At 29.4% G+C, this 17,268-nt stretch overlaps 1 protein-coding gene across 7 annotated transcripts in view; it reads left to right on the top strand.

Annotated features, from left to right (window-relative positions):
* Positions 1–17,268, top strand: part of LOC107443134 (uncharacterized) — a 317,712-nt gene that overhangs the window by 241,533 nt on the left and 58,911 nt on the right. For 3 of the 7 annotated variants that reach the window (XM_071181668.2, XM_071181666.2, XM_087161827.1), the window contains exon 4: positions 15,873–16,148. In XM_071181668.2, coding sequence (XP_071037769.1) covers positions 15,904–16,148 — 245 coding nt within the window. In that variant the 5' untranslated portion in view covers positions 15,873–15,903. Of the gene's footprint in view, positions 1–7,078; positions 7,728–15,872; positions 16,149–17,268 lie in introns of those variants that run through there. The other 4 variants (XM_043051986.3, XM_043051987.3, XM_087161828.1 and 1 more) reach the window with 4 other exon arrangements.

The raw sequence follows: 17,268 nt of genomic DNA, 5'->3' as shown, positions 1-17,268 counted from the left end.
TGGTTAAAGTGTTAAATCTGGTTATTAATAATATTAACCGGTCAAATTGAAAAACTTTGGTCAAATTGAAAAACATTATAAATTATTCCCTGGGCAATTCCATATGTGACGGAATGACATTTTGACTTGCAAAATAACAATTAATTGAAGTTTCTATGTATCTAATTTCAAGTAAAAAAATTTTTTTCTCATGCATATCATTATTATTGGCATAATGCGCTTCATAAACTAAAAAAACAGGATTTTCTATCTTTTTTACTTTTAATTTTACGAACTTTTTATTTGCGTGACGGAATGACATTTTGGCAACCAAGCTTTTGGCATGCCGCTTAGAACTGGTAGTTTCTGCGAATTTTGCAGCTATTATTTTTCTGAACTATTTTATACTTTTAGTATAATGTGTAAGCAATGTAAAATGTGAATTTGGAAAATTAACCTCAGGTTGGCTAGCAGTTATTAACATCTATTTGCTGTGACGGAATGACCGTGACGGAATGACAAAAAGTTTAGTAGAAGAAAGCCTTCATTTAAAAAATGTTTTATTAATATGTAAATGATAAACAGAATGTAACAGATAAACAGGATTAATATTTATGTAAGAATTAGTAAAAATTTCAACAGTTTGAAAATTAGGTTGTCTCTGAAGAGGTTTTATATCTAACTTGCCAATGTCACATCTTATCTTCGTTCTCAGGAAATTTATGCATTATTAAGACACGTGACGGAATGACGTAAAAGAAGTTACTTTTATTTCATATATTAAACTTAAAATGATAATGTTTCAAATGTTTAAATTTTGTTCTATATGCATATTTTTATCAAAATATTGCAAAAGAAAGATACATTTAATTTATTTTATTAGTATTTTTCAAGAAAACAATTTGAGCACAAATGTGAACAATTCACTTGTCAGCCATGTGATTGCCTTAGAATGCTGCCAGATTCAAAAAATTTAAAATTATCAAAAATGAAACGGCAATATGTAGACTTTGGCTATTTTTGAACATATTTTTAAAATTAAAATATGCAATTCATAAAAAAAAAATTTCACTTAAAAGTTGCCACTTCCGTGGAATTGCCCACCTTTATACTTACTTATAATATCCAATGAAGTTTGGTCAATGTGATTAAACGGTTATCCGGTCAAAAATAATAATAACCGCTTCATTTGGTCAAAGTGAGAAATAAAAACGCGAAAGAATGACATTGACCAAACTTCAACGGTTATTATTAATAATAACCTGTTAATGTGATAAATTCGCTTAAATTACTCACTTTAAATGGTTTATTTGGTTATTATTAATATTGGGCGCTTTGTATTAATAATAACCGACTATTCACATCATGAATAGAAATAGTTATTTTGCCTTGATCCTAAAATTATAATTTTTCCTTCTCTGATCCAATCAGGACGTTTTTTTTTTATTTTTTCAATTTATTTATTTATTAAATAAATATTTTTTCTGTATGAAACTGAACATACCACAATACTACAACATGAGAGAAAATCGGGGGCATCCGGGGGCACTCCGAAAGTTCGAAGTAAGCGTAACAGTTCAATCACATGAGCAAACATATTCAAAATTTCAGATTAGACTTTTAACAAATAGGTAGAATATTAAATATGAAATCCAAAAAACAGTGCTACTTAGAAATAAACTAAATGCAAACAAACATTACAAAGAAAATAAACAGTAACAATCAGAAGAGATATTGATGTCGCATCTTCAGTAGGGGTGCAAAGCTAATAAAAGGAAACAAATTCGCATGGAAAATATAGGATGTTTGTAACTCAGAATATAATTACGGCAGGCACAACAGTACTAAAGGTATCAAAAAGGTTTTTAAAAAGAACTCGAGCTTTGATTTAAGATCACTGCCATTAAGTTAAAACGTTCGTTGAAAATGAAATACAGAATTGAAAGATCTTATTTGATAAAAATTGTTTTAAGTAGATAAAATAGAAGAAATTGTGTTTTAATGTTAAAAGAATGAAAACATATTAAAATAAATTGAAACATATTTTATTTTAAAGACAAAACGCACTGTACAGACATAAAAACTAGTTACAGTGGTGAATTTGTTACGCTAAAAGTGATAAATCGGGTTATAATTAATAATAACAGGTCAATATTAATAATGACCGCTTCTTTTGGTCAAAGTGAGAATATTTTATTTTATTTCATGACCGTCGTTGATCAGCCGTCCCATTTTTGGGCTTACGACTACTAATGTTCAACTCCGTAGCCTTGTGATTTTGAACCCAATCCAGAAGACAAGGGAACTCCTGGATTAAGTATTGGGAGAAATTTGCCTTCGTGGAGGACTTTTTTTATGGTATTTACCCGCATTTGCGTTACATGGAGAGGAAGACCACGGGAACCTCCCACGGTTAGCCTGGCGGCAAAGGGACGTCTACTACCTCTGAGGATATTTCGCGTCAGCACTGTGATCGGTGCAAGCCGGATGCGATATTCGTATCGATCGGGATTCGAACCCGGTTCGTCGCATTGGAAGGCGAACGCTCTATCCCCTGAGCCATCGCGGCTCAATATGAGAGAATTCTCATGTTTTGTATACGACTCGCAAATTACTGTGAGCAATTACCATATTTGGGATAAGTTTTGCATCATTTATTCCAAATCGAACACCATGTAAAGTTAGAAACGAAAGAGAATGGATGGAAGTGGTGCAGACAAGAGGGGTGTGGAGGCAAAGAGTATATAGGGGATATTCTCCCCTATATATTCTTTGGTGGAGGGGGAATATGAGGAATCACCCTCCAGAATGAAGTCGGCTTCTGATCGATCACATAAGAGACTTGATTCATTACAACTATCCGGTGCTAATAAAAAAAATAATAAAATAAAAATAATGCAATAATAAACACAGTTTTAATAATCGTAGATGTTCCACTTTCCAGTGCTTATTAATTAAATCTTGGTGCATTAATCGTTAATAATCTTGGTCCATCAAATGACTGAAATTCAACTGTATGATGATGATGAACTGCATGATGATTGAAAAAGTGTATGATTTTTCTTACCTTTTAAGAAATTTTAAAAAAAATGTTATAAAATTACGAAATAAATACCAACAGAAATAAACAAAATAAAAAAATAAAAAATTTAAAAATATTAAACGAAAAAAAAAATATCCCAAAACTAAAATAGCAAAGTAAAACTGAAGATTAAAAGTCAGTGTATGAGGATTAAAAGTTCAAATTTTAGATATGTTCAAAACTATGCTTAGGAAACATTTTCAGCAAATTCGTTAATATTGTCCACTCTAGGTTTCTTATTAATTTGTTTTTTTTTTCCTTCTTAATTATTATTTTTTTATACAGTAACAATAGTTAAAAATATTTTAAAAATTTTCCGATTTAAAATGCCTTATATTAAAAACTGATCCTTGGACAATTTATGGATATTATAACTATCAATTTTTAAACCGGAAAATGGTTGTGCCACTTAATGCTACACAATTTTTGCTGGAGCATTTTACGTTAAAAAAAAACTCGCAGCTTAACTTTGCATATAATATAGATTTTTTTGTTTGTACATGTTTTGTGAAATGTAAGGTTTATTATGTCCAATTTTATGTTAACACACTAGACATTCGAATCGAAATGAAAAAACTTCTTTCCAAGAATTAGACGCAAATTCGATTCATCTTCAAAATATAAAGCGAAAGTTTTAAATATATATATCTTGTATTCTTTAAAATGTTTTTACTTTTGGGTAAGTCTAGGATAGATGGTCATAGTTTTTTCAAATCGATATAAAAATATTAAGAATATAGAGAGATATTTGAAATGTTTGTACATATATTTTAAATTCCTATATATATAATCAACATATTTTGTGTAAAAAATAATGAAATGTTGAGAACAAAATATGAAGAAAATTATTACAGAATTTTAACGAAATCAGACGAAATTTAAATATCTGACCTTTTAAAAAATTTGATTTCTCGGGAACTGTTAGACCGATTTCGTTCAAATTTTGTATTTTGATATTTAAAAATTACATTATTTAAAATGATGCAAAAATTCGTACGCTTTACAATTTAAAATCTTTCCGGCCGTTAATAAAAATAATTATTAATAATTATAATTTGCTTGGAATAATGTTTGAATAAACGAATTTTATAATTGCGAGCAAAAACTTTTCAATTCGCTTAAAAAGATTGCGAGATATAGCAAAATACTCAAAAAGTGGAATTAACGTAATTTCTGACATTACATAGTCGTCACTACATGAAAAAAAATAGTTATAATTAACTACAATTGTAATAAAGTAGTTGTTGTGAAATGCAAAAAAAAAAAAAAAAAAAAAAAAAAAAAAAAAAAAAAAAAGTTTTATCGACCACTGGTCTTACTCTTATGATTCAATGTTTAAAACTTTTTGGAAATTCAGTCATTTTATGAAAAAGAAACTCAACTAATTACGAAAATCGTCTGTTCCTATCAACAAAACAGAGAATTTTTAAATGGTGAATTGAGAATCGACTGAATTACTTTGGTTAACTAGCATATTTACTGTGTATTCGCTTCGAGATTATTAAAAGTCTACTTTTGTTGTAAGTATTCTTAAAAGTAGTTTGGAATATATATATACTGCCCCAAAAAACGGTTCCAGGAAAAAAAGGTACCGGAAAAAAAAGGTATGGAAAAAAAGGTCCCCGTAAAAAAAAGGTCCCGGTAAAAAAGGTACCTGAGTAGGGAAAATTCTGTAGGGGAAATATTTGAAATGAGAAGATTAGATTGAAGCGCTTTTTGCTGTTCCGTGCATGGTTTTTTAACTTTAGTTTCTTATTTTTTCTAAAGAAATAAAAAGGAATTTAAAATAGAAAATGACACATTTTTCACTTAAAAAAATTACCAAAAAAAAGCAAAACATTATTGAAAAATTTAAATGGTATCTTCCCGCTTTAAAAAATAATCAAAGAAGAATAAATAAATGAAATAAAATTAAAAAAAAAAAAGCGTAATACAACCAGCCCATAAGTACCCTTCTCCTTACCTCAATGATCTAATCTGAATTATTACAGATAAAAAGAATATTCATTGAAACTGCGAGAAGCATTCATGCTGCCCAGAAAGTGAGAGGGGAAATATCCCTACAGATTTTCCCTATGGAGGTACCTTTTTTACCGGGACCTTTTTTTTCCGGCACCTTTTTTTCCAGGGACCCTTTTTTCCGTATTTTTTTTTCCAGGGACCTTTTTTACCGGGACCTTTTTTTCCATCTACCCCCAAAAACACGCCGATTTTTTTAGAAATGTGATGCCGATATTTTCTTTGGTCAATCCACTGCTAGATCTGAATGCAACATCTGAAATCAACACTTGCAAACATTTTCTGTAATTTACCAGCCTCTCAGGACATTTTAGAAGTTAATCTTTTGATAATTTAAAAAAAATAAGATATAATAAATAAATAATAAAAGATTTCAATTTAATACAATTTTTAAAAATATGAAATGATTGCAAAAAAGTTTTATTTGCTTATTATGTTGCATCACATATACAATAAGTGTAATCATCGAAATTCAGAAAAACTTTAAATTTGTTTAGCAGTTCAAATCAATTTTTTATGTAGTACGTTTATTTGTTACATAGTAATTGTTACAGTATGTTTATAGTTAGTTTTAAATATAAGGCATTTTAAATCGGAAAACTTTAAAAATATTTTTAACTATTGTTACTGTATAAAAAAAGTAGAGAAAGCACTTTTTCGTAAACTTTAAATTAATACCTACCTATATATTAGTTCATTTTTTTCCCGTACTTTTTTTCGGTACTGTTTATTCAGTCACTTTTTTTTTTAATGAAGTGCTCAGACTTCTTCTTTTTTTTTTTTTGAGACAGTGATTTGTAAATAAAATAATAATCTATCTAATACTCCGGCACGGTGAATTAAAGTGGCGAATTAAAGTGGCCTGGTTGGTTCCAGTTCTAAAATACATTTATAAAAAAAAATAAAACGTGCGTTTCCTAAAAAAAAAAAAAAAAAAATTAGAGTAAGTTTGTTACATTAAAAACGGTAGAATTGAAAAAAAACTATTTCTTTATGAAAAATATTTTTATTAAAAATGTAAAATGGATAAAGCGCGTAAACTCCCTCGAAAAAAAAAAGTGTAGGAATATTTGTGGCATTAAAACAATAGAATTAAAATAAGGTATTTTTTTTTTGAAAATATTTTTTCGCGAGAAATATTTTTAATAAAAATGTGATTGAGATAAAACGTAAGTTTTCTCAAAAATGAATAAAAAATAATAACAATATGTTTGATACATTAAAAACGATAAAATTAAAATAAAATTGTTTCTTTTTGTAAAATTTTGTTTTATGCAAAAATATTTTTATTAAAAAAAGTAAAATAGATGAAACTTGAAGCTCCAACAAAAAAAAAAAAAACTTAAAATATATTCGTTACATTAAAAACGATCAAATTAGAGTAAGGTAATTTCGTTTTGAAAAACTACCTTTTTTTTCGTGAAAATTATGTGTATTAAAATTATTTGTAATAAAAAAATTAAACAGATAAAACGTAAGCTCCCTAAAAAAATGTTAGAATATATTTGTTACATTAAAAGCGATCGAATTATAGTTAGGCATTTTCTTTTTGAAATTTTTTTTTTCGTGAAAATTATTTATATTAAAAAATTGGAACAGATAAAACTTAAGCTCCCTAAAAAATTGTTAGAATATATTTGTTACAGTAAAAACCATCGAATTCGAGTTAGGTATTTTCTTTTTGACAAATTTCTTCTTTTTTTCGTGAAAATTATTTATCTTAAAAAAATGGAATTGATAAAACGTAAGCTCCCTAAAACATGTTAGAATATATTTGTTACATTAAAAACGATCGAATTATAGTTAGGTATTTCTTTTTGAATTTTTTTTTTCTTCCTGAAAATTATTTATATCAAAAAATTGGAACAGATAAAGAGTAAGTAACGTAAATTTAAAAAAAATATTTGTTACATTTAAAACGTCAGAGAACAAAAAAATCGCAGAAAGTTGGAAAAAGCAACCGCCGCACCGCAAATCATGCGCGCCTTATTCTACATCATCAACGGAGATTGCGCGAAGAGCGATCGCCAAAACCGCGCGGCCGGACGAACCGGAAACCTGTTGCCGAGCGCATATTCCAACTTAAAGGGAAAAAACTTTATTGCTTACGTCACATATGAAACTAGAAAATAAAAAAAGAACAAAAGGAAGCATTTCAATGATGACCGAATCACTACATTGGGTGTTGATGAATCGGCGACCGAAGCAATTTCGGATGCATCGGATGTGCGGAACACTTGTGTTGTCTGCATAGGCGATGGAGCGGCGAGGATACGCTTCGCCAAACATTTCTTTAACCTGTTGATTGTCTTATAATACTTCGACCTCCAATGAAAAAAGTTTGTGTGTGTGTAATACAATTTTGATCGCATCGAATTATTATAATTAATTTTAAGTGTCCTGTGTTTAAAGTGAAATGGAACTTTTAGAAAAATGAACGTGATAGCCGCGGAAACTAATGGATTACGGAGAATTAATTGGCGTGAGTACTTCAGATGTGGTGATATTTTTTAATTTCGGCTGACATCAATGCGGATGTTGTTTAGTGGCGATTCTTTCTAATTTATCTTGGATTAATTTATGTGGATTTGTGTGACAGTTAACCCCATCAGCTGATCTGAACGACAATTCATTTCATAAATATGAAGTGAGTCAGTGTGATATCGAGCCTTTATGTGAAATTTACAATGGAGTAACTTAGTTTTTTTTTTTTTCGTTTGCAGGAATGAACGATTTTTTTTTCTCGTTAATTTAATCTTGATGCTAATTTTTTACAAGATGTTAGTTACTTTATCTGTAAAATTTCATTGGTGATTATAGCAACTACTATTTAAATTGGACTATATATGTTCAAATAATTATATCTATGTTATTATTTTTATTGGATAGTTTTATTTTTGTGCCTGGTCAGAAGATGTAATTTATTTAATATTTCTATCAAGACATGTTATTTAATTTACATTTTCTATGATTATTTTTATTTACATTTACCTATGATAAATACTCAGCAAAGTTTTATTTTATTGAGTATTTTAATCTTGCATCAATTGAAAACAATAGTCGACTGAAATCTTTTAATAACTTAAAAACCTAAATTATATATGTGTCCTACTGCATTTTAGGGAGAAAAAACTAAATGCAACTCTAGATTTTTTAAAAAATTTTTCTTTTAGAAAAAATAATAATCATGCATAGTATTTTTTCTTAGAATAACGTGTAGCTACATATTTTAAACTTAAAGCACTTGCAAATTTAAAACTATAATCGTAGCATAATGTAATATAATTTTACCGAAAAAATATATGGCAAATTTATAAAGAAGAATATATTTATGTAATTATTTATAATAACTTAAACAAAGTACTTTCCATATGGTTTTACTCCGATATTCTGTCAATTACTGCTTGAAATATATTATTTCAATAGTATTTAGGTGATGAAATTTTACCTACAGCAAAATAAATAACAAATTGCACTTCCATTTTGTGGATTGCATTTCCACTTCGGTTATATGGAATGTTGTAAAAGTCTTTATAAAAATGGGGAAGCATTCCATGTTAGTACCTGTGTCAAAAAACACCTAAATAAAAATGGGGAAGCATTCCATGTTAGTACCTGTGTCAAAAAACACCTAATTTAGGCAACAATTCCACTTTTTATAACCCCTAACCACGTTATTGCAAGCCGTTAGGATATATATATATTTTTTTTAATTTTAAATTTACAAGCTTTTACTCCTGGGGAATTGTTGGACAAAATTAATGAAAAGTATATAGGCAGTGGCTTGTTTTGTGGTTACCTTTGAAATTTACTTTGATCTGTGATTTTTTAAAATTTTAGTTTCTAGCCGGCAATGCTTGGAAGTTGTCAAAACTTAGCGATTATCTTGGTGCTCTATAGGAAATCTTGTCATCAATTGTGGTATGATTGTTCAAATGGGAGGGGGGGGGGGGCATAATAAAATTTCAACTCTCAATTTCAACATGATTTTATATCAGTAGATGAGTTTAAATAACTGCCAAGGTGCTAGAGGGTCATAAAAATAACAGAGAGAATTCTGTATCATGATCTGTGGCGGATTAATTGCCAAGCTTTGGCAAGTTCCGTGCAGTGGCTGCAAGAAACTAAAAAAAAAACATCACAGAGAGGGACCAACTCGAAGGGTATAACGCGTAACCACCCTCAAGCGAACCTCTACTTTTATTTAAAAAAATTCCCATTTAAAATCAATTTGGCGCCTTGGTGATTGTAGTTGATGTGACAGAGCATCAGGGTTGGGTTTTTGACGTCAAAAAGTGGTTTTTGACATGACAAGGGTATAATACTGGTTTAAACCGTCAAAAACCCGTCAAAAATGTCAAAAACTAAAGTTTGCCAAAAAAATATATAAACTTCAAAACTACCAACAGTTGCCATGCATTATATTGAAATTTAATTATACTATAGGTAATCAGCAGGTTTTAAGATATTTTTTAATTAAAATTAAGGTAAAATAACAGATTTAAAATCTCAGAAATTTATATTCAAATGCATGTGCAGAAAAATTTTGCAAAAAATTTTTTTAAATATTTATATTTTGAAAAAAAAAAATTTTTTTTTTTGATACTTAAGAAAATTAAAAGTTTATTACTATGCATTTTTGACATATAAGGAACATATAACTAATATTTATAAGGAACTTACAAGTTATGTTGTATAAATACAAACTTGATACAAGTGTATGAAAAAAAAATTTAATGTTATACCGAATATCTTTATTATCCAGTATGTTAATTTGAATTTAAAAGTAGTTATATTTGGGAATAATGATAAATATAATTCATATTGTTTATTATATTTATTTATAATTATTACACTTACCATTTTAAGGTATCCGACTACCTTAAAAAAGAGGATTTTCACAAAAAATCACTTTTTTATTTTATTGCTTTATAATAATGCCCAATTTTTCTAGTTTTCAAAACTGTTTTGTTTTTGAATGCACGTCAAGCAGAACTTTAGTTATAGCTATTTTAGTAACAGATGACAGCTGTCCAACTTACCGGAAATTACAAAAATGAAGCCGGTAGTAGGTAATAGTTTCGGTTCCATTTCTATCTGTGTGTTTATTTTTCTTAGATATTTAATTTTTAAAAGCTTTTAAACTCACAGCTAATAATCTGAGTTATATTTTAATTAGATTTTACGTTTCGTGGTTACTGTTTGTGGGTAACATGAAAAGTTAGCATATTTTCTGATAGTTTGTTTACATTTGAAGCGTACTTTCTATATCTTGATTTTGATTTGTTTTGAAGAAATTTATTGATTTCTTTCAAAAAAATTTGTTATTTATTTTGATAAATTTATTGTAATCGGTAAAGGACATACTTCTCGATCTAAGAAACGTAAATATTACGGTAATCAACATGCCACCAAAAGCGATGATTTGAGTAAAGTTGATTATACCATTTATTCAAAATTGAGTAAAGCAGATGAATCTATTATTTCAAGCTCTTCAAAATTATCGATTTCTATGGATGTCAATAAAGAACTGATGCCTTTGGATAAAAACAATCTGTGTGGCAGTCGAATAATTGATATTGAGATCCTGATGATGATATTAGCTTCATTATGTTGTCCGGTTTGCTATGATAACAAATTGCATTTAGAAGATAATTCTAGATTTGAGCGATTATAAATATTATAAAAAATATTTTTTACTTCTAATTATGATTAAAAACTATATTTAGATACATATATTAAAGTGTGAAAATACAGTAAGATGGTTGTTTAATAAAAAATTGTTCCTGTGTTAAATGCTTTATAAGTAGTAGACTTTTGATGTTATTCACTAAATACTTTAAAATATCGCTAAATAATACGTTAAAATATAGCTACGTTAAATAAAACTAAGAAAATGTGTGAAGGAATGTGCCCCCTATAAAATATAATAACTTCCTACTGACAAACATTCATAGTTTTTAGAAAAAATGTAATTATAAACTTTAATTGTGTTTTTCTCAAAATGAAAATTTTGCTGTTTTTTGTCTACGCAAAACAAGATAACTCAACTAATTATTATAAATTTGTCTTCAAACTTTCAGAGATTGTTTCTTGTATTGGTGGTTATATAACAGACCTCCAGAATTCAGATAACTGTATTATTTTTTGTTTTATGAGATATTTTGCAGTAGATAATGTGAAGAAAATGTGAAAAAAAATGGAAAAATATACTTAACACTCCATAAATTTTTTTAATTTCATGATATCATTTAAGTTGAGGTTCATAACACTTCAGAGGGTTATACGAAACGGCTCAAAAAGTTTGACAGCTGTATGTACAATAGTTTTTTGTGTAGAGTGTTTTCCGTTAATGAGTTATTTTCATTAAAATTATCTAAAAAATACTCTTTAAACAAAAAATTTCCTGTATATTAAAATTTTCTCTATTAAATATGTTTATTTAAATTAATATACAATATAAATTGCAATAATGTTGAGAAAAATATTTATTTTTCAAAAATTTTGTCCCGAAGGTAGTCGGATACCTTAAAACAATTTTTACCTCTTAATTTGTTTCCCCCACTTGTATTAAGAATACAAATAATGCATATCTTGAAAGCAAGAAGTAATTATTCAACAGCTGAATATTTAGATATTCAACAAAACTATGTATATAGTATTCAGCAAAATGAAATTCTCAAGTATTTGGATAAACTAAATTTTCAGCATAGTAAATGAATAGGCTGAATATAGTGTAAATCGACACTAACTACTCTGTGTATTTAACAGAAAGCACTTAAATTTGTATTGTCTTATGTTAAAAAGATTATTAAGAAGATTTAAAAGAATATTAAAAAGATTTTTCTTTAAAAGATGTCTAATGTACAAAACTGCTAATGTTTATCTTTAAAAATGTCTAATTTTTAATATAATCTATACTATACACTAAATTTGGTTATAAATAAATTTCTTAATAATATCACTGCAGATTTTCAATAACACATGAAAATGAATACATAATTTTACAAAAGATGTGAGCTTTCAAAAGTGCAAGATTTTGGTTACTATTCAAAATATAAGTGTTTCTTCAAAGTTTTAAATTTGTTTTTTCTAGAACATATTTAGAAACACTATCCTTTATAAAAAATATATAAATTTTATGTAGTAATTAAATTTCACATATGAATATAGGTTTTTGACATTTTCGACATTTTTGACAGTGAGGTTTTTGACGTGACGGTTTAAACCATGGTTTAAACTGTCAAAAACTGTCACATGTCAAAAACCTGCCAACCCTGCAGAGCATGATACCGAAATATCCCCAAAATGACTGTTGGGTGATTAACCCTCTGACTGATTATCCCGCGATTTCCACGGGCAACTGAATTGTAACAAAATCTGCTCATCCCATGATTTCCGCGGGCATGTGTTTTTCTTCCTTTATTGATGAGCGCATCCCGTTTATTCCCTGTTTCAGCGGTATTAGACGTTTAGTTTACGTTTTGACCAACAGATGTCGTTAGTTGTCCTCTAAATTGCCGTATTTGAAAGCTCGTAGTGTGAAGCGATTTCGTAAGGGCGGAAAGCGCGTAGTGTAAAGCAAATTTTTAAATCTGCTTCGGTCCAAAAATGGAGCAGTCAGAGGGTTAATGAGCAGATTTGTGGATCGATACTTGAGTTAAAATTATCATCAAAGTTTGGCTCCTTCTGGACTGTGACCCTCCAGAAACTAAAATAAAAAGCTTTGCAGAAAGTGACCAACATGAGGGTTATAACTTATACCCACTTAAGACAAACCTTTCACTATGTTTTTTTTTTAAATATTGGCACGGACAAATACGGATATATTTCCGAAGATTCTATCTGTGAGGCTGTTTTTCTTATTTGGCTTATCTCACTAAGATTCTACAGCTTGTAGCAACTGGCTCAGAAATGCAGCTTTCCGAGCAGCGGCACGCTTGAAACTGAGCAAATCACAGATGGGGACTATCTTGATGAGTAAAGCTTGTAAGGAACCTATAGGCAAACCTCTCTCTCTCGATATACATGTACAAATTTAAATGTATATACAGCAGAGTTCTGTTTATCCGAGTTAATGTGAACCACAACTAATTGGAATAACCGAGAAACTCGGTTAAAGCAAAGAGTATATAAAAGGAAGGAAAAAAGGTATAAATGTAATCAATTTAACAAATATAAAAATTTATGCCAGTACACCACATACAATTCATATTATAAGTAAAAAGCTTGCTTAAAAACAATTAGAACATACTTTACGAGAATTAAAAAGTTTTTACTTAAAAAAGTCTTTAATTGTTTTTATTTTTTACATTACTTTGGCGCTTTTCCACAGCAATTTTTGGCCTATTTTTTAGGTTTAACAGGAAAACTGGTGTCGCCTCTTCTTGTTGTTCTATATTTTCAATAGCTTTTAGTCGAGAGATTTTTATATGTTGATTTTCATCATCACTGTCTTCATCTTTGCTAGATTCATTTTCATAATTGACAATATTAACCATTATTTCATCGGATCGAGTTGTTGGATTTCGTTTTCTTGAAGTGTTTGGAAGATAAAATTCAGAATTTTTTTTTCAGCTGTAGTTTTAAAAATGAAGAATAATCTAAAAAAAAAAAAAGTCCTTGAAATATTTGCTAGCTTGGATAATCAGGACTCTACTGTACATATATTTAAATTTGTGAAGATTGAAAAATTCTTTGATGCCTTGGTGCTATTGAGTACGGATATGGAAATATTCTCTTGAAATTAATTGAAAAATTGTGTAGTGATGTCCTTAGAGATGTTATAAATTATTTGTTTGCAACTTTCTAAACCTTTTTTTTTATTTTAGTTTCTTATACGCTTATGTCTAGTCCTCTCATAATTTGAGTGCAGTTGCTAAATCAGAAATTTTATCAGGTATAAACTGGAGTTGATTTCGCCCCTTTTAAATGTTGATATTTTATGACCAATATTAGCCCTATATGGAATTGTCAGATTTACCCGATGTGTTAAAATCATTATACAGCTGTTATAAGCTTTATATTGGCCCTATATAGGTCAATATTGACACTGCATAGAACCAATATTAAAAAATCTAGGCATCCCAATATTGGTCCCTCGGAGCAGTGGCGTACGCAAGGGAGGGGTTTAAGGGTTTAAACACCCCCCCCCCTTGAGCTCAGACAAAATGTCAAAAATAAAAATTTTAGTAGAAATTGTGCGAACTATTATTTTTTAAGACTATATAATTTTATTTGCCTTATGCCTACTTTTTTTTCCTCATGGTATTTCTCAGAATAATGAAAAAAAAAACATTTACTATTATAATAGGGTTGTACTTTTGAAACCAAATTCACGTGATACTGTTACGGACTGGTTCCTTTCTGTCCTGCCAGTATAGTTTTCGAGACTGGCTGTCATTCGCGAGGTCTTTACGCGATGATTCTGGAATCCTAGACGTTCTGTTGTCTTTGAGACAATTCGAAAATTTTGGAGATGCGGTGAAAAATTATATAAAAGGAGGAACGGAGTACAGTGGAGTTAGTTAGTCAGACTAAGAGTTATCTCTGCCGCTTGTCTTTCGGAGCTTGTCGCTAAATCTGTTTTGATTTATCTCAACAAAAAGTTCATTCAATCGCCGAACCCGTCGTCGCCACTATTTCGACTAGTGAAGAAATCAGTAACAATACCATTGGAGATACAGCGCTCGTTGAAGTTATTCATTCCAGCTCGAAACTTTGAGATCGTAGCATAGCGGATATTTCTGTGCCAATATATATATATATATTTGCTGTTCTTGGATCTTTAGGATGTCAAAACGCAAGAATTTAACAATTTTTAATTATTTTGAGAAAAAATCACGACCTGAAATTAGTAAGGTGACAGCATCTAGTACCAATGTAAGTGTTTCTGTTGTACAGAAATGTGATAGTTCCGTTGAAGAAAACGTTTCTAGCATAACAAAATCTGATGAACGTGAAAGTGGCCCTCAAAGTGTTACTTCCCACCCATATGACATTGGACTTTTTTCAGAAGATATTACATTATGTTCTTAAACTTAAAAAATCAAATCAAAATTTAAGTAAACAATGTTGTTCAAGTAAAAAGTCAAAATTGTCTAGCTGTCTAAATTAGTGAAATAATAGTGCTTTATTGCAGACTCGAATTTCTTTTAGTAGTTTCTGAAAATTATGAACACCCCCCTTGAAAAAATTCTGCGTACGCCACTGCCTCGGAGCATGTCCATATGGGACCCATACTGAGCCTAACTGGGTCCAAGGTACAGTAGGGAACCGATTATCCGGAACGATCGGGACCATCGCTATTCCGGATAACTGATTTTTCCGGTTTTCTGAATCGCTACAAAAAGCTGTTTTTTTATTGTTAAACCCAACAAAAAAAAAATTGTCTGGAAATAATCTTAAAAAGAAGAAAAAACGATGAAGTAATACACTAATGATTATTTCCAAACTGATGGTAAGGTAAACATCTTTCAAAAAAGAAAGAAAAATCCTAAAATCTTATGAGGAAAAAAAATTTTTTTTTTAATAATGGCGGGAAAATTCATCAATTTCGTTCCGGTTTTTTGGTTTTCCGGTTTTCTGATTTCCGGATAACGGATAGAATTATTTCTCTCTAGGGGTATTGTGAACAAAAAATTCTGGTAAGCTGAGTCAATTTTTCTCTCTCCAGACCATTGATATTTTATGACCAAAGAGTAATACGACCTACTGATTTTTACTGTATTGTTAACAAAAAGTTCTTAATATACTGTATAAAAACTTGGTCAAATTTTTTTTCTCTCTACAGATGGTTGATATTTTATGACTGAGGGAGCAGTATGACTGACTCGAGAAGGCGATCTTCTTCTGAATCTGAGGGTGAAGTGGGTGACACCAGTGTTAAGATTTTAATTAATGATGTCACGCCCTGTGATTCTAGGGAGTTCCTTCATATCCCTTCTGCATTGTTACAATGTTCCATTCGCAGAAGTGCCCGCAAGGACAGGGCTAAAGTGCCACTCCAACGTAGAGCGTCTTGGTGTTGCTCTCGTAAGAGAAATCAAACCGGAAGGATTAATCGATGGTAATGATTTCTAACTTGCATCTCCAATTGATTTATTGCAGACTTAGTTAAAAATACTCCTAGTTTTTGTATATTTTATGACTATTTTTTATTATTGGAGAAGTCTGAAAAACTAAGATGCTTTTGAACTTTAAATTTGATTTTTTATTTTTATTTTTGAGTTTTGGAAAATTTTATATTGTTAAATCAAATTTAAAATATTTTTTGTCATTAGATTTTTCATTATATGTTGTTCGGGAATATGTTACAGCTATCGAAAAATCAAAATTTAATCATAAAGTAATTTATAAAATAAAGAGGTTTAGTATTATGTTAACGTAATATTATGTTAAATATTAATATTTTAAAAAAAAAGTATCTGAGGTGACATAGTACGAGGGCTATTTTTTAAATAAGGGCTGTTTGAAAATAACCAAATGGAAGAAAATTTTCATGAAGCAAATTTATTCTTTGATTCTACATACGTTTTTCTTTTTTTTAAAAAATAGTTGTCAATTTTGTTTAAGCACTTATCATTCCATACAACTAGATTTAGAATACCCTCTTCATACAGTGTTTTCATCACAGAAAAAAAATGGGTGAGAATTTCTCACCCTTTCTCAAAAACAGGGTGAGATTTCAAAAAGTTAAGTGAGATTTCTAAAAACTAAAAAAACACAAAAACTTTTGAAAAAAAATCAGTTCTTTAATTATAATACATTTTTAACGTCTTCTATTTTTTAAAGCATTGAATATTTTTGGTGCATCATCATAGAAGATTTTGCCTTTACAAGGCATTTGTCCATCTTACATAAGTGCATAAAACATTTGAACGTCTTACATGAAGAAACCTTACCTACGGTAAACAAGAGGTTGCAGAGAAATGTGTTCTGAAAGGGGTTCCGTGGTTGTGTTCTGTTGTTCAAAAAGGTTCTGAACAATACTGGTAAATAGGAAAGCTAGATAATGGGGCAGATGTTGAAAATAATGAAAGATCCAGGAAGAAAAGTGAAACGGATTTCATTCTAAATGGCGTAATTCGAAGCTTTTTCCAAAATGCGAGAAATTCGCGAATTTTGAAATTGATTTATAGAATGCGCGAATTTCTCGCGGTAATAATCTTTTAATACGAGAAAAGAAA

This window comes from Parasteatoda tepidariorum, chromosome 4, assembly GCF_982258835.1.
Source record: "Parasteatoda tepidariorum strain Cologne lab strain chromosome 4, Ptep-v5.0, whole genome shotgun sequence".
In the NCBI taxonomy this organism is placed as follows: domain Eukaryota; kingdom Metazoa; phylum Arthropoda; class Arachnida; order Araneae; family Theridiidae; genus Parasteatoda; species Parasteatoda tepidariorum.
This window is presented reverse-complemented; position numbering and strand designations above follow the sequence as displayed.